The sequence below is a fragment of the Neodiprion lecontei genome, chromosome 1 (assembly GCF_021901455.1).
Source record: "Neodiprion lecontei isolate iyNeoLeco1 chromosome 1, iyNeoLeco1.1, whole genome shotgun sequence".
Lineage (NCBI taxonomy): Eukaryota > Metazoa > Arthropoda > Insecta > Hymenoptera > Diprionidae > Neodiprion > Neodiprion lecontei.
Genome location: NC_060260.1, coordinates 31,316,297 through 31,340,971, shown reverse-complemented (window position 1 = coordinate 31,340,971; position 24,675 = coordinate 31,316,297). Strand labels below are relative to the sequence as shown.

Below are 24,675 nucleotides of genomic sequence, written 5' to 3'. Positions count from 1 at the left end.
ATGATAGCGTCGGCGGCGAGGTATCGGGATCAACTATGGTCGACGGGCCGGTGTCGGTGATATTTATGAATTCCTGGCCGAGAGCGAGACTATAGATAGCCGGAGTGTGGGAGCGACGCATACCGCATGACGATGGCTGGTGGGCGCTCGAAAAGCGTCAGAGTCGCCCCCGTCGTCGGCCACCTGACCGTCTGGCACTCTGGGATCCAACCCGGTGGCCCCCGTTATGTTAGGGCTAAAACCGTCTCGAACATGGAGGAATTCAGAAGCGGGGAAAACGCGATTTCGCCGTTCGTTCATCCGACGCACATCGCCTTCCGGTTATCAACGACTCGACGAATTCGTCGACCCCGCGAACCCCGTCGACGGAATAATTTGCGGCCTTGTACAGGCTTCTCGATGGCTCTTCTTACGCGTGTACTTGTAGACTATTCTTTTTCGGCTATTTCAGTTCCTCTCTTTTTCAAATAACGTTCACCAGAGAGAACGAACTTGCGGGACGCTCTTCGGAACGTGATACGGATTTCTCTAGATCTATGCGTCTGCAGCCGCTTGTATATCCTTCGTCGATGCAATTTAGTATAAGTTTCTTCTAAACTCGATCTCGAGGTCTGGCATTAGCTATATCTATACGCGAGCTTTGATTAATTGCAAAATCTAAGGCTGAAACACGTCACTTTTTCCGCATTGTTGATTGAAACGGAAGATCGTTCTCGTTTATCTTGTACCGTTTGTTAAATTTTTTATTCTCTTCACAATTTTTGGGCGAAACGATTCGCGCATTTTTTACATTGGCGAACATTCCTTCTGAAACAGAGAAAACAGCACAGTACCTAGTACGATACGCTGACAAACAAACAATAAGGTATTTGCTTTGCAAGAAAACACGGAGAACTTCGTCGTCGTTAATCTTGTAATAGATTTGCTTTTCCGATTGCTTCACTGTGCAGACGTCTAAAGTGAGAGAGTGAGAGAGAGAGAGGGAGAGAGAGAGAGAGAGAGAGAGAACGGGAAAGGGAAAGAGAGAGATCATCCCCGCGGTTTATTGTTATCCTTGAAATGTTTCGACGATGTAAATTTACACTCTATTCGAGAATTTCCGGAACCGCCAACGCAGAGAACAGTGATCTGTATATATAATGATTTTATTTTCATCTCCGTCACTATTCAGTCCTAGACATAACTCACTGTCAGTCACGTAACAAAACACACCGGTATAAATATCTATTCGAAAAAACATTTCTACCTGCAGGCATCCGAAAAAAGAAACTAGGTACAATGTGCACTATGTACAGTGAAAAAATTAAATTCCCTGCAGATTTGATTCCAATTAAACAGATCGAGTCTGTGCATCCGTTCTGAATTTCAATAAAAAAGAAGAAAAATAGTGCGATAAAACTATAACGCAGAAACGTCAGATAAACTAACCGCATACCTAATTCTTTCTCTCCATTCAAGTCTTTACACGTTCTTCCCAATCCAATCTCCGAACAGCTCCAACGTATTTCTGCGAATGCATAACGAGTGCGTAACTTGGTCCCGTTTTCCATCGTTGAGGCCGTCGCGGCGTACGGAGGTAAAACCTTTTTCGAAAAATCTCTGTCTGGGTTAATTTCGTGCGTCCGCAGAGCGTTGACAATCAAATGGAGGCGGGGTGCGAAGCCGTCGGGGCGGGTGATTATAAATGTGTATAATTAGCCCCTCCTCGTCGCTCCCTCTTCCTCCTCCACCTACGACCTATCCGGTTGGAATCTGTTCCTACTATTTCCGCGCCAATTTATTGGCTTGTGTTTACTATTCGGTTTAGGCGTGCGTTTATCCGTTCAATAGCTAAAATAGATTTTCCTTGTTGGCGTTTTTCCCACGAGTTATTATACACCCGCGGATAATCCGGACGGAAATCGTAAGTGGTCGCAGCACCGTGAATTTCTACTCTCTTTTCTGCCTACGTATGTACGTACATAAATTGTACAAGAGCATGCATGTACGTATTATTATACTTGTCGTTTCTGCGCCGTACGCGAAAGCTGTTCGTTTTACCTGAATGGTATATTTAGCACATTTTCACTTCTGCATGTTTGTCCCAACGGCCAATCGATCATTGGACAAAGTTCAATTCACGACTTTCGTCATCGGCTGACTCGCAAATATTTACAGCTATCGGACGTTGAGTGTCGAACAATATTGTACTTCACATTCGAAAACATCAGGAAATATACACAGAAGAGATAAGTTAGGGTGAAATATTTCCGTTTCGAAGTGTTGAAGAATAAAAGAGAAAGTAAAAAGATCTGTACGAGGTACATGATTGTTTCTGCGAATGTCGAGGTCTGCATTTATGGAATATCGACTTTCGACTGAGATACTGAAAACAAATTTGTATAAAAAATTACAAAGGTCCCTAGATTATTTCAATACAAAGTCCAAATTGACTTTTCGTCATTGAAATGCGAGGTCGAGCCTTCCGACTCCCGTTATGGCTTATCAGCCGACAGATAAGGCCGAATAATCACGTGACAGTTTCGTAATCAGTACCTATGCGAATCCAATGTGGAAAAACATTGGACGATACAAACGACGAAGTTTGTCATGTAGCGTCCGGTCGAAACACGGTAGTGGGCGTTATTGTTCGTCTTCATCTTCCGAGTTTACTTTTCAACTCCTTCGTGATGGAAGACCGATTCGAAAGACGTGAGGCATATCCTCTTAAAGAATTTCTATCATATTTTCGATTCGGCTATGTAAATTTTATATCGATTTCTCGCGCAGACGTGGAAAGTTGATTTTTTAAACATGACGTGAAGTTCGCCTGCTTTTGTTCCACGCGCGAAATTATTACTTGTAAAGTTGATGAATAATTAATACAGCTAAAGCATTATCTTTCGTATTTGTGTTACAGTGGCGGATCATCAAAAGCAGCTGGTCGCTGAGCAGATGGTGAGAAGAAATCGTCTCGCTAAGGAATTGCGAGCGGAAAAAGGAAAACTGGACGCCATGAAACGGGAACTGAAATGTTTGGCAAGACCGTTCAACGCCGCTACGCCCCCGCAGGTATAAATTAATCGATCACGATCATCACGATTCAAGCGATACGGTTGATTGCAAAATTGTTCAACCCTCTTCTCATTTCGGTAACCGTTGAATGTCCAACTTCGCACCAAATTCATTGTTCGTCAATTCGCAGGAGCTGGAGAGCAAACTTCGAAGCGAAATTTACCAACTCCAGGTTGAATGCGACAGGATGGCTAGCGAAGTCGACCAATCGTCAGACCCGGCAGGTAAGCAGCGAAATAATTCTATCAAGGAAGGTATCCCAGGTAGATTTCTCCGATTTTATTTCTTTGTAACATGTTATAGTAGACTAAAAATTAAGCGACATGGATTTTTTATTTTTTATTTTTTTGTAAATGCCATTAAACACTTTAAGGGGGTGAAACCAACCTCTAAGGTAAGGCGTGTAAAGGGGCGATTTGGCGGTTTTTTTTATTTAATTTTTTTTCAATTGAGAAACTAACATTTTCCATTTCTCGTTACAAGAAAACTTTTCCAGCTGGATTGGTTAAAAAATATTATGTTCTTGTGGGGGAAATTGCCAAATCACCGTTTCACATGCCTTACTTTGGAGGGTGGATTCACCCCTCAAAGTGTTTAATGACAGATAAAAAAAAAACACGTCTCGCTTAGTTCTTAGGCCACTACAACATATCGCGAAAGAAATCAAATCGGCGAGATCGATCTGGGAGATATCTTCCTTGTAAAAGATTTGTTGCTTACGAAGTACGACGGAATCGCATTTAAAAAAAAAGTAAAGAAAAAAAACGCTCGAATTACGTTTTGGCCACGTTACTCGCAGTGCCTCTGGGAGAGACAAACGAAGAGTTCTATCAAAGCATCTACACAGGGCAGCCGTTCGTGCCCTTCGCTGGAACGAACCCGAGGCCACCGCCTCTGCCCTCTCGACCTCCAGCCTGGATTCCGTCCGGGGACCGGGAAGAACGCGACGGACCCTCGTGGGTCTGCGGGATGTGTACCTTCGACAACCATCCGCTTATGGACAAGTGCGAACAGTGCGATATGCCGCGTTTGCCCAGCCACAGTTCAGGTACGGCTAGTCTAAAGTGTTTGGTGCCCGTTGAGAGCTTGAGGCCACTTTTCAACTCTGGTACCACCCAAAAACGTGATGACCAGGCCTCGAAGACAGCCCCGCTGACTCAGGAACGGTGAATCACTGGTGCAGATCGAACCGCAGTTGATCTTTACCCTTTTGGGTTTGATTGGATGTTTACGGTATTTTTCAGCCATTCGTTCACAGCTCGGTTTTTCCACTGGAGATTTTTTCGTTTCGCGCTTTGATGTGAAAGGGAGATCCACTCACACAGTGTCTTTGAACAGTGACAGATACTTGTCACAAGCGGACCGTAGACTTACAGTAGCATCGCGTTTGAACTTTTCGTTCGATATTAATTCTCAACAATTTTTTGCGATACCGAGATGATTAAACTGTATGAAACGCGATAGAAGTTTCTTAGACGACGATGAATGTAATACAAAAGTGTGGGAATTTTTTTTGCCGTTATAATTTGGCAATTCCCTTTTATCTCACTAGCCCCAAAGTCGGTGGGGTTTTGCAATTCTGCGTCCCAATGATTTTTGTATTTTACTTTTGAGAAAAATCACGTATCAGTCGTGGGTCACCGGAGCTGAAACTTCGCTGCATGAACCCAAAACCAAAAATACTGTTACAAGTAAAGTGTCAAGTGTTGAATGCAGTTTGATAGATTAACAATTGCTCATATATAAACATTAAGTACATATATAACACATCACGTGAAAAGTGCAATACATCCCACAATAAATGAGGCCTATTTTAAAAGCATAACGTATAAATAAATAATTCAATCACGTTTCATTAAAATTGAATACACAATCGCTTCAGGTTGAAGATAATTTCTAAACGTCATGTAAATATAAAGGATTTAACTTGAACGATCCAATCAGTTATCAGATGTATGTACACGCATTCCGTAATTCAGTCCCCCACATTTACTTTGCAATTAGCGCGTATAACGTTATACACGCGACGTGTATTTCTACAGTTACACTGTTATATTTTATAAAGTGTGTTGAAAGGTTAACAAGATCGTTGTAGAAAATAAACTCCAATATAGTAAATAGTTAATATGATTTATCGCTAGCCCGTTTCCGGCCTCTTTGGTGTATAGTAATAATAACGGAAACCCCCGTCCAGCAATTCCATCGGTTTGAATACTTGACTAAATTTTTTATTTTTTTAAATGTTTTAGTTTTATTTCTTTCCCCATAACAAAGAAAGAAAATTTTAATAAGCTTCATGTACAAATATTTTTTCATGCAATTATCATTAAAGCTCCATGAGAACCTGATCAAATGTATAGACTTTTGTTTTTAGAGGTATACACAGAGGCAGGCTCATCTTCACACAAAATAATTCCTTATTGAATACTTGCGTATGATGTGACCTGATGTCGTAATGTTAACTACCATGCATATGTTTTTCCTAATAATTGTACTCTGAAGGTTTTATCAGAATTTTATGTGTGTCTTGCATTCCATGCAAATAAAGAGACTAATTACCATGTATTATTGGCTTCATTTTACAAATTGTTTGAAAGTAATAAAACTAACAGCAAGATGTTTGATCATACCTGCGCATTATTATTCTCGCAAGCGGATCGAGGTAAGTGTCTTTGTTACTCCACAAGAATGTGGATCGGAGTAAAGACATTTGTATATTCTGATTCCCATTACATATTTAAAAACTTTCTTTTTGTCCAGTTATATCTCAACATTTCGTTTTTGGATAATGGAAAAACATGTATCAATCTGCTTAGAACGCAAAAATTAAAACTTGATATCGGAGGAGAAAAAGATTGCAATTTAAATAAATTAAAATGCATATGTAATGTCATCGGGCTATACTGCATTTGGAATATCGTAATGAAAGTTGACTTTTCATGTATAGGTGAAACGCAAGATATTCACATACGAGTGACACATCACCACAATTTTTCACCAAGGCGTAAGTATTTTAAACAATGATAGAAAATTAGTTTCAACATTCAAGCGACAATGAGCTGCAGTAATCATTTGCCAAATGTTTCACATTTGTGAACGCAAGAATTGTAGATAGAATCGTATTTTCACTTTCGCCTGTTGCAAACTACACGTCATCTGTCTATGACTGAACGATTAAAATAGCAATTTTCATTACTAGTACATGTTGTATTTTGAAAATATAATATTTGAAATACGGAACATTTTTTCTTCTCTAGGAACAGTGCACAACTGGGTGGTATGATGTAAACCGAATTAGAGAACTGAAAACTGTATACATATGTGCAAGTATATTTGTATACATACCCTGGCATGTATACATATATATCCGAATAAATAATTTATTTATTTATATTTAAAAGAAACTAAATACATAATATAGTAATGATAAAAATAATTATAGGAATTTAAGTGACTGAAATAAAAATGTGAATATTGTAATAATGTAAATTAATTTAATTTTTTATTCAAAATGAGAAATACGTATTTTACATTCAACTGTTCAACCATTATTATTGTTATCTTCAAACCAATACTACCGATTCTGAGTCCAGTTTAATCTTTTTTATTGTAAAATAACAATAAATATTGCATGAATCGCCACACGCTAGATTTTACGCAGTTTGGGATCTTCTAACTTGATTTAATTTTGTCAAAATCTGGTCCAGTTGCAACTTGTTATAAGTTTTCCTTCCTACCGAAACAAGAATACCGACGATCTTCGTACGATTTTTTTTTTATTAAGTTCCCAACACATTGTGTATATAATGTTATTCAATTGAAAAACTGTACTGCGCCAGAACTCCGTGCAGCCGTGCCAAAGTGCACAAAATGGTAAAACCGTACAAATTATCGCGTGGCTGAATAATAAATGAGTCATGAGGTATCGCGAAAGCTGATTACGGAAAGAAATCAAGACCAGCGAAAATCAATATAAAATAAATTTAGAGATGGGTCCATTCTATACAATTAGTAACGTCTACTAATTAGTATGTTATCCATGTCTCTATTATTTTACAAAATTTCTACGGATTTATAAAAAAATTCTCTACAAGATACGAGTAATGCTTGCCGTGACTAATCAAGATACGGCATAGAATCGAAATGATCACCAATAGAGGTGACTTAAACATTCGCATGAACGAAATGATAATTCGTTAAATAGCGGTACCACGTTCCAAGTTGAGTTTAGTTTCGCGAGTGTGTTCTCCATAAAACCGTTCCAATTTTTGATTGAATTTGGCATTCCTTTCGTTGATATAGTCGATATCCGCATCGTCGTTGTGCATTCTACGACGACTGTATTTCTCACGTTTAGCAATTCTGAAACAATAAAATGCAATTAAAGTAGCCAGTCCCATGAAAATATATTTCATAACTTCTACCAAATAATCAATTTCAAAAAAAAATATTCACAATCTTTTGATCATATATTCACAGCAAAAATAGAAGCATTGATTAAAAAATTGACTAACTGTTTTTCCACATCTTCGACCAATCTATCAACGGCATCCTTCTTGTCTTCGTGGAGTCCTTGTAGAATTGTATTCCTATCACCATAAAATGCAGCGCCAAGCTTTTCCTTAGCCGCTTCATAGTTTTCCATATTTGGTTTAATACCTTTGACCAATCGATTATATTGTCTGATAGTTGCCTGTTCAAAGTCTGCAAATCCAGGATCTGGATTTTTCTTTTTCCGTTTACGAGCCAGGCGCTCAGCCTCTGTTGCGTCTATTTGCAATAGCTTCACTCTATCGTAGTCTTCTCCCTGAAAGCACAGTCGACAATTATTTTAGACAATAATCTTACAGGAAATCATTGCCGATGAAACATATAATATCAGGTGGTAGATAGAGGCAAGTTATTTCCCCTTACGTTGGCCCGTGCTTCCTTTCTAGCTTCTTCATCTTTCATGATCCAGTCTGCCTGACGCTTACGAGCTTCCCAATTAGATGGTAACTTATTTCTTTTGTCTTCTTCGATAACTTCTTTATGATTTTGTTGCCGGGCTTCATTCTGTAAGAACGATTACATTATATGATGAAGTGAACCTGCGTAAATCGGCGCTAACTTTTTTGCAAATTTAACAGTCTAAACCTTTAAGAAACTTTCCAAAATTAGTAAGGCTGTATAAAAATTAAGATACGACAAACACTGTTTACTACGCAAATGTATACTATACATCATCAGTATGTTTACAAACTAGGTTAGAATACGACATTAATTTACAAATAGAATACCCTTTTTGAGTGCAGTTCTCTCAGCCGCTTCATACGCTCGGCCTGTTTATCGGCAAACGATTGCGAACTCGTACCAGCTTCGTCTGCCATTGTTTCTATCAGAATAAACTTGATTCTAAAACTTTTTCAATAGTTTGACAAGTGTGAAATCTCTCAGCCAACAGCGACTCTGATTCCCGTTTTACGTGTTCCTTGCACGGAGTTATTACTACTTTGTGGTTCCTTATCTCTGATGTCCCAGTCGGCCGTTCTCATTTTCCAACGCCCTCTAGCCCGAGGTAGATTTGCGGAACTAATTGTCGAGCACTTTGATAAATACGCTCTGCATTATCCACTGTTTACGTGATGCTACATTCGTCGTGTTAGGTGTCCGTAAAGCGTTTTATAGGGAACCTAGTTGTCCGCAGTGTCTCACCGGTGGCCGTGAGCCAAAACTTTGAAAAGGGCTGAAACTGTACATATCTTCAGTCAACGATATCTGCTGACAGCTAACGTTCGTAAAGTATTTATTTTAAGTTTCAATCGAATTTGAATCGAAGTTTTAGCCTTTTTCAAAGTTTCAGCTTATCGCCACCAGAGAGCGCTGCCGATACCTTCATACTGCATACCACTGTGTATATGAGAGATCAGTGCTACATTCCAGTCACACCCTTGGTAGGCATCTCGAAAATCAGTGAAGTCTCGAGGCTCCACTTTACTAACTGTGCACTGAAGTCGGTACAGTAGCTCAGCTTCAAGAGCATCGACGTCGGTCAAAGGCTCATTTCCGCATTCAGTCTATTCCGATTCGAAGTTTTGTGTACTTGGGTTTGGGAATCGCAGTTCCTGTTGGTACGTTCAAGATGGAGTCATTCGGAAGAAAAGTTGTATCGTATTGTCAGTAAAATAATTACTGACTATTTTCACTGATAATTTGGTAAGTCTTGAACAAATTGTCAAGCTTACATTACGCTTAAAAAATCTGGTATGAATAATTCCCTAAGAAATGCAGCAGACCCAGCGGACGTCACCGAAAATATTAACAGCTTCCCCAGTTAGAGCTGTGTATTGAATACTTACACACCTTTCTTTATCCTCTACCTGATAGTTCAGTTATGTTTGCTAAATATTTTATGTCTTAATTGTATACATAAAACATCTACATTCCTCATCTTCCTCTCACTCTTCAGTTTACCACCTCCACGTTATTATGCGATTTGAAAATGGTAAAACCCATACTTATGCTTTCTGTAATGTATGTATGTAGACTCACTTTACGAATTTACCACTCCACGTAAACATACTCGTATTGTGGTACAGTGGTGAATGTATATATTTATGTTTGGTTTTCGGTATTCTATAGGAAGATAAAAATGCTCAAACGCTTACATTCACTTGCTACCACGTTTGTTATACAATTTTTCGTCTGGTAGCCCTCTGTGACTTAAGTTTTGAGGAAGGTGATTGCAGACCGAATTTCTCTGCATACAAGTTTTCCAATGTGGCTATAAGCATAAAGAAGTATAAAATAGAAACCAATATAAGTAATATATTTACAATTACTTTGCGTGTATAAATACTATTTGATTACAGCTTTCTTTTTGTTACCGACAGTGGTATGTAGATAGCTGAGCAGTAATATTAGCTAATAAAATAATCTGATAAACTAGTCAACATAGGTACCTATTAGTCGTAAGTAATCTAAAACGTAGATATAAATTTTCAGTTGCATTAATAATATCACGTCTAGTATAAGAATAATTATGCAGTACTGTGTTTGCGGTCGGTACGATTCTATGCCGTGTCAGTTACGCGCCAAATGAGCCCTGCTCTTTTTTGATAAAACATCTGCTGACGCATTTGTGTGATTTTTACCAGCATATGTTTAAGCTTTCCTAAATAACTGTGCAAAAATCAGTAAACGCATTTATATGTCTCATTGTACTTAATTATATCTCCGAAATATACCCAGACAATTTCTTTCCAATACGTGTGAACCATTGACATTGTTCAGAGAAAAAAGAAGCAAAAATCGTATGGTCAACTGGTCTTCCAATGAGCAAGAGTTGTTGACCTTTTCTGGACTTATAAAACGCAACCGTAGGACCATTTTTATTAATTTTTCAAAATACATTATACATAAAATATTAGAATCGTCAAAAAATGTAACAGTGCCTTTGCCCCGGGGCAAATGGAGACTTCTGTGCAGAGTTAACGTTAGTTAATTCTTTGCATGTTACACGGTTTATCATCGGAAATCAATATTTTGAGTTACTGTGCAAATAGTGTTTTCAAAGACAAAATTGAACTACATGAAAAAAAGATTATCATAAATAAGTTGTAAAAAGCAAAGTTTTAAATCGCTCGGTAAGTAGCTGGAACAGGATCTAATTGTTCCAGCAAGTATAAATAATAATAAATCTGAGAATCCCTAAAATAGGTAATTAACTGAGATAATTTTAATCGGCTAATTAATCATTAAAAACTGTGACTTTCTATGTCATCGTTTTGTTTCTGCAAGGCTCTTCGGTTAAGTAATCATGAAAATGTCTGATAGAATGCATAAGGAATGTGCTACTTTGATTGTATTTCAAAAAAATTACTGGGGTGCAGTGCAATAATAAACTCACAACTACAATTAGGACGAGTCACCCTATTCTAAGTGAATTCTTCTGAGTCTAAACAGTAACTTCTGTATGCCAGCTTGATCGTAATAGTGTATTATCTTTTGCGTACCTCACATTTTGTAAAATGACAGAAACGTTTGTTATCTTTATCATTGTGTGAATGATTAGAAGGAATTAAGCCGAATAAAGAATTTGTATAAGACTGATCTTTATAAGTATAAGTATCGATGGTAAGTAGACTGTGGTTTAACTGCATAAGAAAAGCACAAGTTTGATAAAAGTTTTTGGTGGAAAGAAGAAGCTTATCTGGGATTCATTCAGTGAATTTTGTATCTGATTGCATATTGGTGGTTTCAGAGCGTGTTATGGAAGGATATTCTGCGTTTGGAAGTACAATGCCAAACTTCGATGATCTTGATATTGAGGGACGGAATCCCTCCCGCTTGTCTGAAGCAGATAGAGAAAAGGTAACAGCTACGATATGCCTGGCGTTTGAACAATAAATATGAATGTAAAAAAGTATCGCTCAATTATGCATATACCTTAAATATCATTGTATGTGGCAATTGATAATATACATGTATTGAACAGAAAATATGTAATACAGTTGTCATTTTAGTGACTAAAACGCTATATCTACAATGGAAGATCATTGGTTGCTACCAGCACATCTAAAACGTGATATAAATAGTTACCTTGGTTCAAATCAGTGCAGTGCACCAATTATACGTCATTAAGTGTTGACGCTGACGAAGGAGGTGTACATGTGAAGAGAAGTGGATCACATTGTTCCTGTTTAATGTTAAATTGACTGAAAGATCCAATCTGTACATAATAGAAGAGTGCTAAACTTGGAAAAACAATACAGGGATGAAATCTCATTCATTTCTGAAAACAAAAATTGTTTCGAAAATGCTTCAGATTTTTGTGCTGCGTTATTATAAATTTCAATTATACTTTTAGCGTGTGTAGTTGCACATTTTATCCTGTTGTAGGGAGTAAAGTAACATCTGTTGCATTCTTATATCAATTAATTGTATATGTGCCCCGCAGGAGGAACTTGACCATAAAAGGTTGATGCGTAGCAGTGTTACCGCTGAGGATGGAACTCGCAGACCTGTTTACTCGCATACCGATGACGGTGATATTTGGTGTCACATTTGCAATATTGCATTGTTTGGAGCACACAAGCTCATTAGCCACAACTCTTGCAATCGACACAAGATAAAATTAGACGAATGGCCATATCCCGTTCTACTGTGGTCCAAAAGATCAGACATAGTGAAAAAGTCAGCACCTGCTCCAACCGAAGCTATCGGTGATGCATTAGCGCCTGGAGAACCGGTACCACCAGGTATGGAGGACCAAATGACCAGAACCACTACGATACAAGTCAGCTTGGATAGACATCGTAGTTCTCCTCTTGTGGGCTTGGAATACCTTTTGGAATTGATTGACAATGACTCGTGCGAGCCGAGTTATACTTGTGTTCTCTGTGACAAAAGAGGCGATCCTCGGACTGTAATGGCTCATATTACGAGTTACAATCATCGCATTACATACTTGAATCGGCACTTTCCCACAATATCTCGTGCAATCACAGAACTACCGCGTACCCCTAATTATAAACGTGGAGCAAATGAAATTTCTGTGCTAGTCGCAAAGAAGATTGAAGAACGTTTTGGCAGGCTTCAGCCCCAGTTGGTGGATAAAAATCAGTTTGAGAAGAACAAGATGCAGTACATCAAAAGAGTCTACCAAGACTATCACTTTAGGTAGGTCTGACCAATCTTTACCGCATTAGAATACCGTAGATACTAAAGTACCGATGCGCAAATTTCTACCTACGGAATTCAGATTATACGCAATGTTGACAGTTTTAATTTGAAATAATACGAGCGCAATAAATCAATGTGGCTGTTTCCTACGTGCAGGGAAACGCCCGAATTAACATTTATGGAAGTTTACGATGTGCGGTGGGTAACGAACTTCGATGAAAAGATGGCTGAAATTGGTGGTGGATCTAAGAAAGGTGAGTATGATAATTTATTTTTAATTCGAAAATTAATATCTACCTACTCTAACAATTGACGTTTATCTTCGAAATGTTTCATATGAAGAATCTTCAGTTCCAGAAGAAAAGGTAGAAGACAAACACAAGAAAGATGAAAATAAAACTGATAAATCATCGCCCAAAAAAGTAGAATCAAAAACAGATACCACAAAGTCGTAAGTTGAATATATCACGTATTACACACATTGATGAATATTCCAAGTCATAGATTTTTATTCTTTTAGTGTATTTCAACAATATTCAATTTCTCACAAACAAGTTTGTCGATATAAAAATAATTCACTGTGTGTGAAATTTTTTTTTATTTTGACACACCAATGAAATTCATATAGTTTTTAATTTAAAAAATCCTCAGTTTGTACGGTTACCTGGAAATATTTTATAATAATTTGTTCAGCGTTGGAATCGAGTAATATCTAAATAATGTCCACTGATTATTACGTGAAATGAAGTGCATATGTCTTACAGAGGATTCAAGATTCGCATTGTTGCGAAGGACAAAATGAGCTTGCGGAACGTTGAAAAGAATGAGGATGAGTCCAAAAAAACTCCTGCAGTTAGACCATCGGACGATACAAAATCCCTCTCCTCGGTATCTAGCATATCTAGTAGTCCATCGCCTTCGCGTTCTCGATCTCGCACTCCACCCAGAGGTAGGAAACTTAGTTCATTCGACAAGAGTAATCGTTATCGGTACAGAAAACATTCCAGGGACAGATCGCGTTCTCATTCACTAGAACCCACTAAAGAAAGGGACAAGTGGGATAAGTATAGAGATCAAATTAGACGTGCCGAAGAGGCATTGGACAGAGCGCTCAAATTTCATGAGAAAAATCCAGAGAAACATCCTGCATATCCAGACGAATGGAAAAAGTTTTGGAATAGAAGGTACAAAGAGCTACAGGCAGAAGGAAAAGATCCAAGTAAGCATGATTTCAAGCCTGAGTGGATCGAATTCTGGAATAAAAGGATGCGCGAAATGCATAATGATCAACTGAAACAGAGAAAGGAAGAAATTCGAAAAAGATTAGAATTGCCCGAAGATAAACCTCCAGAAAAATGGACATCATCTACGAAACGAGAGCGTTCACCAGTAATAAAACGTAGACATCGCGTCGATAGCGATGACGATGTAGAATATGTTGGTACAAGAACACTGAAAACTGAATATCATGAGCGCCATGATTCACGGGATAGAGAATATACGTATGCCTATCCTCGGGGAAGAGGATCTTATAGAGGCTATTATCCCAGAGTAGCTACAAGGCCTCGATACTATGCTACACCGTACCCTGTTAAAGATAAATCGCCAAGTCCAATAGCCAAGGAAGAGCCACTCAGTGAAGATCTGGAAATTGTCGGGCTTCTACGTTTACTGACAGCTTTAGAAGGACAGCTCGGCTCGCTCGGTCCCAAGGTAGTTTCCTTGTTATCCAAAGCTTTGGCGGCTGAAAAAGCACAGCCAAATTCTGCGGAGGAACTCTTGTTTGACGAAGATGTGAACGTATTATTTGAAACAGTGAAGGAAAAATTGAAAGGCCAACTGTTTGCTGGAATGATTGAAAAAATGGCCATTTCAGCAACTAAATCAGCAATACAAAACATTGCCCAGTTGTTGCACAAGGCTGCTGAAACCAAGCGAAAGCGTGATGAAGAAGCAAAGAAGAGAAAAATACTAGAACTATTAGAACCTAAACCACCCACTTATGTTAGTAGAACTATCTTGCCGCGATCTGTTGAAGTAACGCCAATTAAATCCGAGCCAGTTAGTGTGCCCGGCGTGGGTTCGGTTGATAAAGTTGCCATTGCGCAGCAAATTGCTGCTGCTCTAATAGCTCAGGGAAGAACGAATGTGTCTCACGATGAATTGGAAACTTTAATAAATGCAGTGGTTGGAATGGCCGAAGCATCAAAACAGTGCAATAAGCCAGTTACAGCAGCTGATTTTGTCAAAAGCTTGGCGCAACAAAGCGATCCGCCAAAACCAGCTGGTCCGGAAGCTCAAGCTGCTAGAATGGAATCTTTATCAGATTCTGATCTCAAAACTCTACTTCAAAACTTTAAGGACCTGAGTACAGACGAGCAACATGGACTTATAAATTTCCTTAAGAAACTTGAAGCAACCGATCCTGCACGGGTTGAAAAGTTAAGAGGATTTGTAAATCTGGGTACTCCTGCAGCTCCATCACCAATAAAAAAGCCTGTAAAGTCACCTACCCCGGAAGCAGAGCCGCCGATAACAAGACCTGGTAAAAGTAGCTCTCCATTCTCAACACGAAAAGGAATTCAAAATCCGACAGATGACGAGGACAAGTGGAAACCTAAATTAGATATGTTTGCTGAAGATGATGAAGAAATGGAAAAGAAAAAGGTAGCAGAAAAGACTAAGGAAAAATTGGATTTGTCCGATGACGATGACGACTACACGTTTGAAGATATTTACAAAGCAGCTGACAAAAATGTTAATGAGAATGAAAAAGCTAAGAAAAAATCACGTTCCTATTCGAGATCGCGCTCAAATTCGCCTGGATCATGGTCCAGATCGCGTTCACGATCGCCACGAACGAAACCTGTAGAGGTTCCAAAAAGCAATGATCCCAATGCTATTCTCAATGAGACAAAGAGACTTATTGCCAATATTATGGGTGAACTCCCGAATAAATATGTGCCAAAGTCTCACTTGCAATCTCCTATTTCCGCTAAAGAAGATCGTGAAACATTGTCAAGAGATCTAAAGTCAACCATGGAATTAGGGCCCCCTGGCACCAGTTCTATGACTCTTTCAAATCCTTACGAACAAATTTGTAATCCTAATCAACCTAATCAACGTTCTTTGCAGGAAACTCAAGCCCCACAATCATATTCTAATATGCAAAACCAATTCCAAACCTACCCTCCACAACAGACCTACAACAACAATCCTGGTTATAATATGAACAATGGGTATAACTATAATCCAGGATATGGAAATATAGGAAATCAAAATGCTTATGGTACACCCCAGATTGCACAAAATCAATACCCTCAAATCCCTCAACAGGGATACCCTGCTTACGGCGGACCACCGCCATTGTCTAGTTATCCTCCACAACAGCAGCAGCAACAACAATATGGGAATTATCCGCCACAGCAACGTTTTTACTAGTGAAGACGGACGGTCATACGATGATAATATAACTTGCACCAATTACTTCCAAACTATCCCTTTGGTGCAGAATCACGTCAAGCCGTGTTTTCGTAACTCAATACTACTTTTTCTGAGTTGCAGTGTCCATATTCTACACTGATAGCCAAAAAAATGTTGTGATTACCTGGTGTAATAGAGTTATGACGAGAAATGCAACTGACGTATTCGTTGTTTTAATAGAAATCGATTTTACTGATATGATTCTCGGCAATTTTTCTTCTTTCACATTCATCGATACCATGAACATTGATACAATAGGATACTGAAGAATTATACATAATGAAAAGCTCAATTGTTGGCATACTAAAGGAAATTCAAATGATTTCTTCACTTTGGTGTCATTTTATGCACGACAGATATTTCTCATTGAATTTCGTATATATGCATGTAATTATTGTCATGAGTTATTATTATGTTTGATTTTAATCTCGATGTAGGTTAATGAGGTTTAATTATTACTGCAAATGATGAAAATTGTCTACACGCAGGCAGTACCTAATAAACATGATAATATTTGGTATTGGTATCGTCTTACATGTACAAAAATCATATTAATGTACATCATAAAAATTATAAGTCAAAATCTTCATTGTACATAAATCATCAGTTTCAGTTCATAATTCCATTAAATAATTCAATATTGGAATATTCGAAAAATAATACTAGTATCTGAATTTTATTTCTTGGGTAAGCTGTAAACATTTCAAATAGAATATTAAACAATCACTGATTTATTTGGTATATGTAGATCGGTAAGGAAATTGTACTTTCTTCTTTCGACGTCAATTTATTCAACAATTTTTAGTACAAGTGAACAATGTAGCTTGTTTCAAAGTTTAATTACTGTTAGTGACGGAAATAAGCTCGAAACCTTACTCTTTCTCTGCCTTATTTAGTCACGTTTGTCCATTTGAATTTATGCCTTCTAATTTCATGATTAACAAAAGTTCTATAAAGTTGTTATAAAATAATTACACATTACAAAAAGAATGTACTGTTTTTTATTCACAGGGTGTATTTAAATCATGTATGTACGTAGTATAGGTATCCAGGATTCATAGAAATAATACTTTTTGTAAATAACAGTGGCCACAAAAGTCTAGATACTCAAAAATAAGAATATGATTATTCTTTATTTTTCGATATACTAACGATTCTGAATTCAATTTTACCAGTTTGAATACAAGTTACCTTAGGTTGACATTGAAAGTACACATTGGTGTAAAACACATCTCGTCTCTGACAGATCTTACAACCACAAGTACGTTCACTTGAAACAAGTGAAGATTAAATCTGCAATTTAAATTAAATAAAAATTTGGTACATCAAGAATGTCTAATTTTTCTCTGTACAGACTTTATTTTACTACGTTCGATATTAATATTACTGAGGATAATAATCATAGATAGTAAAAAAATTTTTCGTTGAAAACGAAGCTAGTCATTAGTGAATCAATAATACAATATAAATGTTTTTGTCTGAAGTAATCATAGAAAACCACAAGTGAAAGTCTATTCTTTCCGAAATTCCTTTAAATAATTACAAAGTTTGGCGTGGTTCAACAAAATGTTACAAAACATTTACTGAAGAGAATGCGTTTTTTTTTTTTTAGGTATATGAATGAAAGAAGTGAATAATTAGATATAGTAACATGTGGTATTATAGCGCTTTATTTTAGCAGTTTGGGTAATCATTATTTATAGCAAGCGGCTGACATTGCACATTGACTAGAGAGTTACAAGGATTCAGTCTAAGTTATTCTTCCGTCTCTCCCTTGAATGGAGACCCACGGCCATATCACAAACAATGAAATAAATTAAACAAGCATACAACGTGATAGTACATATTTACAGAAAATAAAAAATATCAATTTTCAACTTAAGTCAAGACACATTAACTACTTGGGTACTAGTCCTCTAGTTTTAGGGTAAACCGGCGTTGGTATCTGCTGAACCTTATTAACAACGCTTCTAGGACGAACTTTTGCCGATTGTAGGCGTGGCTTAGATCTGAGTCTTGCATCGGAAGCATCTACGTCAATGTCACCTTCGTCACGCAACGCTTCTTCAAGAACAGCTTGAATCGTTGGAGCTATCACCGGGCCTTGATAATCCAGCGTTGTTCTAGGCGGCATATCCAATTCCAAGTTCAAGATATTTTCTCCGGCATAACGATGACCTTTCCCCATAGCAAGGGCAATTTTTGCATATTCCGATATCGGTCTGCGAGCACCAGGGACGGATGTGGGCCGTTTTATAAGATCAACGCTTGAAGGTTCGGGCTCTTTTACAACCCAACAATCTTCATCCTCGTCAAATCGTACTCTGGAGAGAATTTTGTGCTTCTCTTCAACTGGAATAAAATTATCGATAATGAGGTACTTTAGCTTCAACTCCTTAATTAATTCATTTTGCGTTTCCTCTAGATCCCTTCGATCTCTGTTGAATTCTCCGGTGACGTCGTGCAGTTCCTGTTTCAGTGCTTGAAGCTTGGCAAAACATTTTCTCAATTTTCTAGATTTCACATCCACTTCTTGCTGCAGAGTTGTATATGTTTCTCTGACGCCAGAGGTAGTGACCTCCTCCTCTTCTAACTTTTGCTGCATTTCCACTTCTCGTTTTTTACGCTCTGCAATTTCTATAGCTCTTTGTTCGAGAGCTTTTTGCTGCTCATTTGTGTGATCAATAATATTTTTACCACCGCAAAGCATTTTACTTTCCAGATCTTTTATTCTGAGGACTAAAAATTCAGTCTCCTGTTTTTCAGTTTTCAAAAGTTCTGCAATCAGTTTCTTGTCAGCTTCAGTAACTTTATTATCATCTCTGCTGTCTTCTGTTTCAGAATCTGAATCCGGACTTCCATCTTCTTTCTTCTTCTTTGATTTCCTCTTCTTACGCTGTACTGTTTCTTTCAGTGCAAGTTTTTCTTTAAGCCGATTTATTTCCTCTTGATATTGCCTCAACAAAGCATCTTTAGGATCCTCGTTGATTCTCGGTTTATTTTTAATATTCTTCGCTCGATTTGCGTATCGTAAAGTCGTAAGACTCTCATCATAGTTATAGCTTGCCGGTCCTATATTAGCTACCATAATGGTCTTAGAATTTCCCCCAAGTGAATCTTGCAAAAGTCTCGTGAGTTTTGAGTCCCGATATGGAATATGCGTCGTTTTACCATCAACCAACGCAGAGATCACATTACCGAGCGCGGATAGACTTAAATTAATTTTACTAGCTTCCTTTAATCTCTCGCCACTCGCGCCAGTCTTACTTTGTCTTTCGCTGCCTGCTAAATCAACCAAATTTAGTCTGCCAACCCTGATCCCAGCGCTGTCTCCGATGGTCCCCATTTCTATGGTTATTAAAAAAATTGCATGAGACCTGGAGCTATGCTCATTCATGTTGGTAGCTCCGATTGTTCTATTCTGATTCCCCATGTTCATTAGTTGTTGAATTTCAGCTGCACTTTTGCACACAGAAGTTGATAGATCCTTTACAAAAACTCCTGTGTCTGGTTTTTCCTTTAGTTCGAACCTCAGGCTTTGATCACGATGCAAGAGGTCCCTTATTTCTTCTTGATAAATTTCCAGGTAGCTCGCACGAACCAGATACTGCATATTTTCTGTTCTACTAATGTGGCTGAAAATGTGATCGAATGACCTTGGGATGATTCCTCGCCGTTCAGGATCCGCCCTAATGCCTTCCATTGTAAAAGTTTTCCCCGTTCCAGTTTGCCCGTAGGCAAATATTGTCCCGTTGAAACCGTCCAATACGGAAGAAACCAAGGGCCGAACAGTTTCCTCGTACAAGTCCTGCTGTCTTGAGTGCCAGTCGTAAACGGCATCAAATGTAAACACTTTGACGTTATCCTTGGACGGATCTTCGCGGGGATTTCGGATCTCCACTACTCCTCGGGATGGAACGACGTCTACAACTCTGGTGTGTCCTCTGGCCGTCTCCTTTTCGTCCATTGGTCTGCATCGTACGACGACTTGAACACACTGCGTCCCACCATCCATCGCAAGGGATCTGGCGCTGCGTTTTTTCAGGGTTTTGTCCGACTTCTCCATGTCGATGGTTGCGAATTAGAGTTAAACGCTGATTGAGTAATTTCACGAGTATTATAAGCAGATCGAATATCGGTCGGGTTTAATATTAATTTAATGGGGTGTGCCTGATGTGAGTTTCAGGATACGTAATATATATTTATTTTTCTTTGAATTTTTTTCTTTTGTCTTTTTAGCTGAGTATTAAGCTTACTTCGATAGATCCGGGAGCGTGTTTATCGTCGCTCTGTTTTCTCCTTCTCAAGACACGTCACGCACGAAGAAGGGTAATTCGTTGCCGTTTTGCCCTCCTCCTCGAGATATTGATCCATTGTTTGGTTCTAGGACGACTCTCTTTCACTGTCAACATCTACCCATTACGCATTGCGTGGTTATGTGCTCGACTTGTTTATCACTAATTGCGTAGGGTAGAGTATACATCGGGGCTCTGAATCCCACGTATTTCACTGCAAAGCATAGTTTTCGTCAACGCTTAACGACACCGAACTGCGCCCGTCGCATTGCGCGTATTTTGACAGAACCCGAAGACAGCCAGCAGACTGGCAAACACTGTCGCTGCCGACTGCTGCCGACCCTGCGCGGTGAAGGGAGCCGTCAAATCAACCAGATCGATGTCTCGATTTGTATTTGTACACGAGCGTGCGCGACATGCGTGTGTTAAATATCGAATTTCTCGTCGAACATAACGTTACGTGAAGAACGTCGTTTCGTAGACACTTTCAAGGCGTTTGGCACCACTTTACCGTTCTGCTAATCTGCTAAGTAGTATGTATATGTAATAGTTTTCACGTAGGTAATAATTCGTAAATTTAGCCCAATTATTCACCGAGTACTTAGCGTTCCAACTTAGATCTATAAAGGTAAGAATACAGTCTAATTACACATGGCTAGCCTATCAATTCAGTTCATTTTAGGGTTATGTTCACACCATTGCACATCACTTTTAGACTGCATCGTCCCTATCGATCACTGTGTTTTCTGTTAATCGAGCTAATTACCTGTGCTGCTGATATATTTCTGACTATTAAAACTATGCAAGTTTACATGTGAACTTTTTGCATGACATATACAGACGTGCCTCACGTAAAACGACACATATAATTTCGATTTTCACAATAAAATATTTCCCACGAAAATTTCAAGCTTACAAGTCACGTATATAGGTATGTACTTATTACATCCATGCAAGATGCGGAGAGAAACTTTTATCATGTTACTTTGTTCCTAAATAATCTCGGCAGCTTACCATTTAGCGATTTTTTTCTAATGTTGTTTCTAAAGTGAAACTGGGCGTGTTTCAATAATCAAATCACAGCTGTTGTCGCTGTTGCTAAAAAGAAATGTTTGACTTTGACCTATTTTCAACCATACAACAGCAATACCGCGCCTCTAAGTATAAGAACAGCAAATGTGTGTGCTGGAGATACGAGTCACAACATAATATTCATTTATTTGTCACTGATATTCCCATAATATTTTGATTCGGGTTAGCTAGATTGATGTCAACGTTTGCTCCAATAGAAGTGTTGATAAAAAAATACAGCTCTTATCTGAGTAATCCATTCTGAGCTTAATATCTCAGAAATAACATCTGACTATTTATTGCGCTGTCTTATAAATGGTAGTTATTTTGCCTGCGAGCCTTTTTCAAATTTTTTTTTCAATCTATCAATTATATGCATATGTGGAGAAATGGGCATTGCATCAGTTATACGTAATTTTTTTCTAATGAACAATAAAATTATTTCACAATTATAATCTCAATTTGGTTGTAATTTGTGTTCCAGTAAATAATGAGGCTGTGGTTGGTAGCGCTACATATAGCGCTTGTTGGTACAAATTTATGGGTGACAGCACACTTCCAAGAGGAGCTACCCGAAGACAATGAATTTGCAGAATTTGAGGATTTTGAGGAAGAAAAACCAAACCTTGGCGTGCCTGATGATTTAGTCGAACAATTTAGTGAGGCCGAATTAACTGATGGATTCGAAGAAGACGACGTACTAGTCGAAGACGGAGATAGCGAGTTTGATCATTTCCAAGATGAGGAAGAATTTGAAGGATTAGATGCAACCGGAATCAACGCTGGCCCTAAATCAGACGAGCCATCTACGTTAACGATCACAAAAGTTCCGCTTCACCTGCGCGCAAGATGGGATAGTTTCTATTTAGAGATTCTTATGGTTGCTGGGCTACTTGTTTATTTCGTAAATTACATAGCTGGTAGATCTAAAAATTGTAGGATTGCCGAAACATGGTTGAATGACCATAAACAGTTGCTCCTAGACAATTTTTCATTGGTGGGTGACACTGGCAAACTGAATGATGAAGTCTCTGAAAACGGATTACTCAAAGAAAGCGAATCTCAGTATAGTTTATATTGCTCTGGTAGAGTAGGATGTGAATCAATGTTGATAGAATTAAAGTTGATCAAGAGGCAAGATCTGGTTGCAGTACTGGCACAACTAGTAAGACCACAAAACGATCAGGTACACTTTAATATTGAATTGCCAAAAGATGATGTAGACACTTTTGTCTTAGCCATTGCGGCAAAGAGAACAGCCACGCATTTAGTAAGAGATATGGCAGATGTATGCGTTTATTGCCCTGAGAAGCGGCCTGGAGAAAAGTTTGGTCTTCCAGTTGGATTCTATGTTATGTCAGAAATTGCTGAGGCAGCATCTGCTATCTTGGATACCAGAGTATTACAAGCATTTACAAAGTATGCTCCATATATCGACTATATTCATATTAGCGACCAATTCAGTGGACCCAAACAACAGGAGTATGTATAACATATTTTTTCGTATCCTACAATTCACTAACGTACTATCTGAGTTCTTGATAAGATTCAGTTGTAGATAAGCAGAAATTAATTCATAAACTGGGTCAAATATTGTCTGCTGCAGACACATAAACGAATGAAAATCATTTGGCTATTTTCTTTATTTACAGAGATGCGTCGCAACTTAACATGCCTGAAGTAAAGAGGGTTCTTCTAGTTGGACTTAATATCAACATCAAAGGTCGAACATCTACTCCCGAAGCACAGGAGCAAATGCGACCATTGCTGCAGCTGACATTTTATCTGTTGGATAAATTACGTCGATTTAAATTATCCAAAGAGGTAAATCGTACTTTCAAAGTTGCAGTACTGATTACATAACTTACTAGATTTTTAACACCCGAGGACAAATTTTTTTTACCCACTGTAATTCAATATAGGTTTATGCGAGTTATGAAACTTAAAAATTCCGGTACCCTAAACATTTTTTAAGAACTTTTCAAAGTCTGTCGAAACACTCTTTGTTGTCATATAAATAAAATGGGGCGGATTATTTAAAGTTACCAATAATTTCAGGGAAAAAATAAGGCTGACAAAAATCGTTTGCGAGTGGAGGAAGCTTTTCTAAAGACAACACATGCGGCCCGAGCTGAAGCGGCCGCGCAACGTCGTGAAGATCGCAGAAGAGCAGAAAAAGAAAGAATTCTACAGGAAGAAGATCCTGACAAGCAAAGAAAGTGGGAGGAAAAAGAGCAGCGGAGACTCGCTAAAAAACGTGCACCGAGAATGAAACAACTTAAAGTTAAGGCATTGTGACATGGTTTCAATTATTTGGTGCGTAAGGTTGCAAAATTTCTTCAGTCACAAACTGTTTCATACCTTGAACGATTATCGTATTTTCATATTGATAAGTAAATGGTTTTAGTCTAAAAAAATTTTCACTCATTGAAATCTCACAAAATAAAAGCAATACAAGTGAGATTTACATTAAAAACAAAGTACGTTGTGCATTTCACGTTAGTTAATTAATTGAATCGAGTGGGAAATGAACTGCTCCCCTACTTGTAATCAATTATGTGGGGAAATTAATACCAATGGTTTCCACTATAAGAAATCAGCGCTCTCCTTTTTATTTTATAGCATCGTGCTGTTTAATCAATACGGGTACTTTAACTAGATCGTTTTCAGAGTGTAAGAAAATTTACCTTCAAGAAAACGCCAATTACGTCGGCACATCCACATAATATTCGTTAATTTCTGCGCTCGGTTATTGATCGGTATTCCGTCAATTTTCTAGAAAGTATTACTTTGCAAGCGAAACGGTTTTAAACAAAATATCAATTGTAAACGAGGTTCAGATAGTTGCATTCAACAACCACAGTTAACGTATACAACTTCACTGCCTGAGCAACCCCCCTACGAGATTATTGAATTAATTTCTCTCATGAAGTAACGTGTCTTACGTTAGGTGTAATTTTCCGAGAATGCACTTCGTTCACGAACCGAAAAAATATACATACATACATGCATACATACATACATGTGCTTGTGAATGTATGTATGTATATGCCTTAACTATGTATCAATTCATGGAATAAAAGAATCGACTTATTATAATAAGTATAAA

General features: G+C 38.1%; 5 protein-coding genes and 1 long non-coding RNA gene across 13 annotated transcripts in view; 3 read left to right on the top strand and 3 right to left on the bottom strand.

Moving 5' to 3' along the window:
* LOC107217174 (TGF-beta-activated kinase 1 and MAP3K7-binding protein 2) overlaps nucleotides 1–7,122 on the top strand; it is a 20,292-nt gene extending 13,170 nt beyond the window's left edge. For 4 of the 6 annotated variants that reach the window (XM_015654574.2, XM_015654573.2, XM_046730875.1 and 1 more), the window contains 3 exons: nucleotides 2,900–3,051; nucleotides 3,185–3,278; nucleotides 3,854–5,619. In XM_015654574.2, the coding sequence (XP_015510060.1) occupies nucleotides 2,900–3,051; nucleotides 3,185–3,278; nucleotides 3,854–4,224 (617 nt within the window). In that variant the 3' untranslated portion in view covers nucleotides 4,225–5,619. Of the gene's footprint in view, nucleotides 1–2,899; nucleotides 3,052–3,184; nucleotides 3,279–3,853; nucleotides 5,620–6,001; nucleotides 6,059–6,311 lie in introns of those variants that run through there. The other 2 variants (XM_015654578.2, XM_046730866.1) reach the window with 2 other exon arrangements.
* Nucleotides 1–10,328, bottom strand: part of LOC124292822 — a 10,720-nt gene extending 392 nt beyond the window's left edge. Inside the window, exons 1-2 of the long non-coding RNA XR_006902754.1 lie at nucleotides 10,318–10,328; nucleotides 2,021–2,027 (exon numbers count right to left, since the gene is read on the bottom strand). This is a non-coding gene — a long non-coding RNA (uncharacterized LOC124292822). The remainder of the gene's footprint in view (nucleotides 1–2,020; nucleotides 2,028–10,317) is intronic.
* LOC107217163 (pre-mRNA-splicing factor syf2) lies at nucleotides 4,579–8,517 on the bottom strand. The gene is made up of 4 exons (XM_015654548.2): nucleotides 8,334–8,517; nucleotides 7,969–8,109; nucleotides 7,569–7,861; nucleotides 4,579–7,416 (listed from the first exon to the last, which is right to left on the bottom strand). The coding sequence occupies exons 1-4, from the start codon at nucleotides 8,421–8,423 to the stop codon at nucleotides 7,251–7,253; spliced, it is 690 nt and encodes a 229-aa protein (XP_015510034.1). The 5' UTR covers nucleotides 8,424–8,517; the 3' UTR covers nucleotides 4,579–7,250.
* Nucleotides 9,003–24,675, top strand: LOC107217171 (PAT complex subunit CCDC47). Of its 3 annotated transcripts, none has more exons than XM_015654560.2 (4): nucleotides 9,003–9,249; nucleotides 22,051–23,048; nucleotides 23,219–23,390; nucleotides 23,625–24,675. In XM_015654560.2, the coding sequence occupies exons 2-4, from the start codon at nucleotides 22,057–22,059 to the stop codon at nucleotides 23,862–23,864; spliced, it is 1,404 nt and encodes a 467-aa protein (XP_015510046.1). In that variant the 5' UTR covers nucleotides 9,003–9,249; nucleotides 22,051–22,056; the 3' UTR covers nucleotides 23,865–24,675. The 3 variants fall into 3 exon arrangements, with proteins under 3 accessions (XP_015510046.1, XP_015510045.1, XP_015510044.1); XM_015654559.2 differs by lacking the exon at nucleotides 9,003–9,249 and adding an exon at nucleotides 20,896–21,028; XM_015654558.2 differs by lacking the exon at nucleotides 9,003–9,249 and adding an exon at nucleotides 20,972–21,123.
* On the top strand, nucleotides 12,744–17,190 carry LOC107217162 (uncharacterized protein CG7065). The gene is made up of 3 exons (XM_015654547.2): nucleotides 12,744–12,971; nucleotides 13,060–13,168; nucleotides 13,482–17,190. Exons 1-3 carry the CDS (start codon nucleotides 12,851–12,853, stop codon nucleotides 16,156–16,158), a joined length of 2,907 nt encoding a protein of 968 aa, XP_015510033.2. The 5' UTR covers nucleotides 12,744–12,850; the 3' UTR covers nucleotides 16,159–17,190.
* Nucleotides 16,972–20,817, bottom strand: LOC107217170 (kinesin-like protein KIF3B). Its single transcript, XM_015654556.2, has 2 exons — nucleotides 20,457–20,817; nucleotides 16,972–20,294 (listed from the first exon to the last, which is right to left on the bottom strand). Exon 2 carries the CDS (start codon nucleotides 20,264–20,266, stop codon nucleotides 18,098–18,100), a length of 2,169 nt encoding a protein of 722 aa, XP_015510042.1. The 5' UTR covers nucleotides 20,267–20,294; nucleotides 20,457–20,817; the 3' UTR covers nucleotides 16,972–18,097.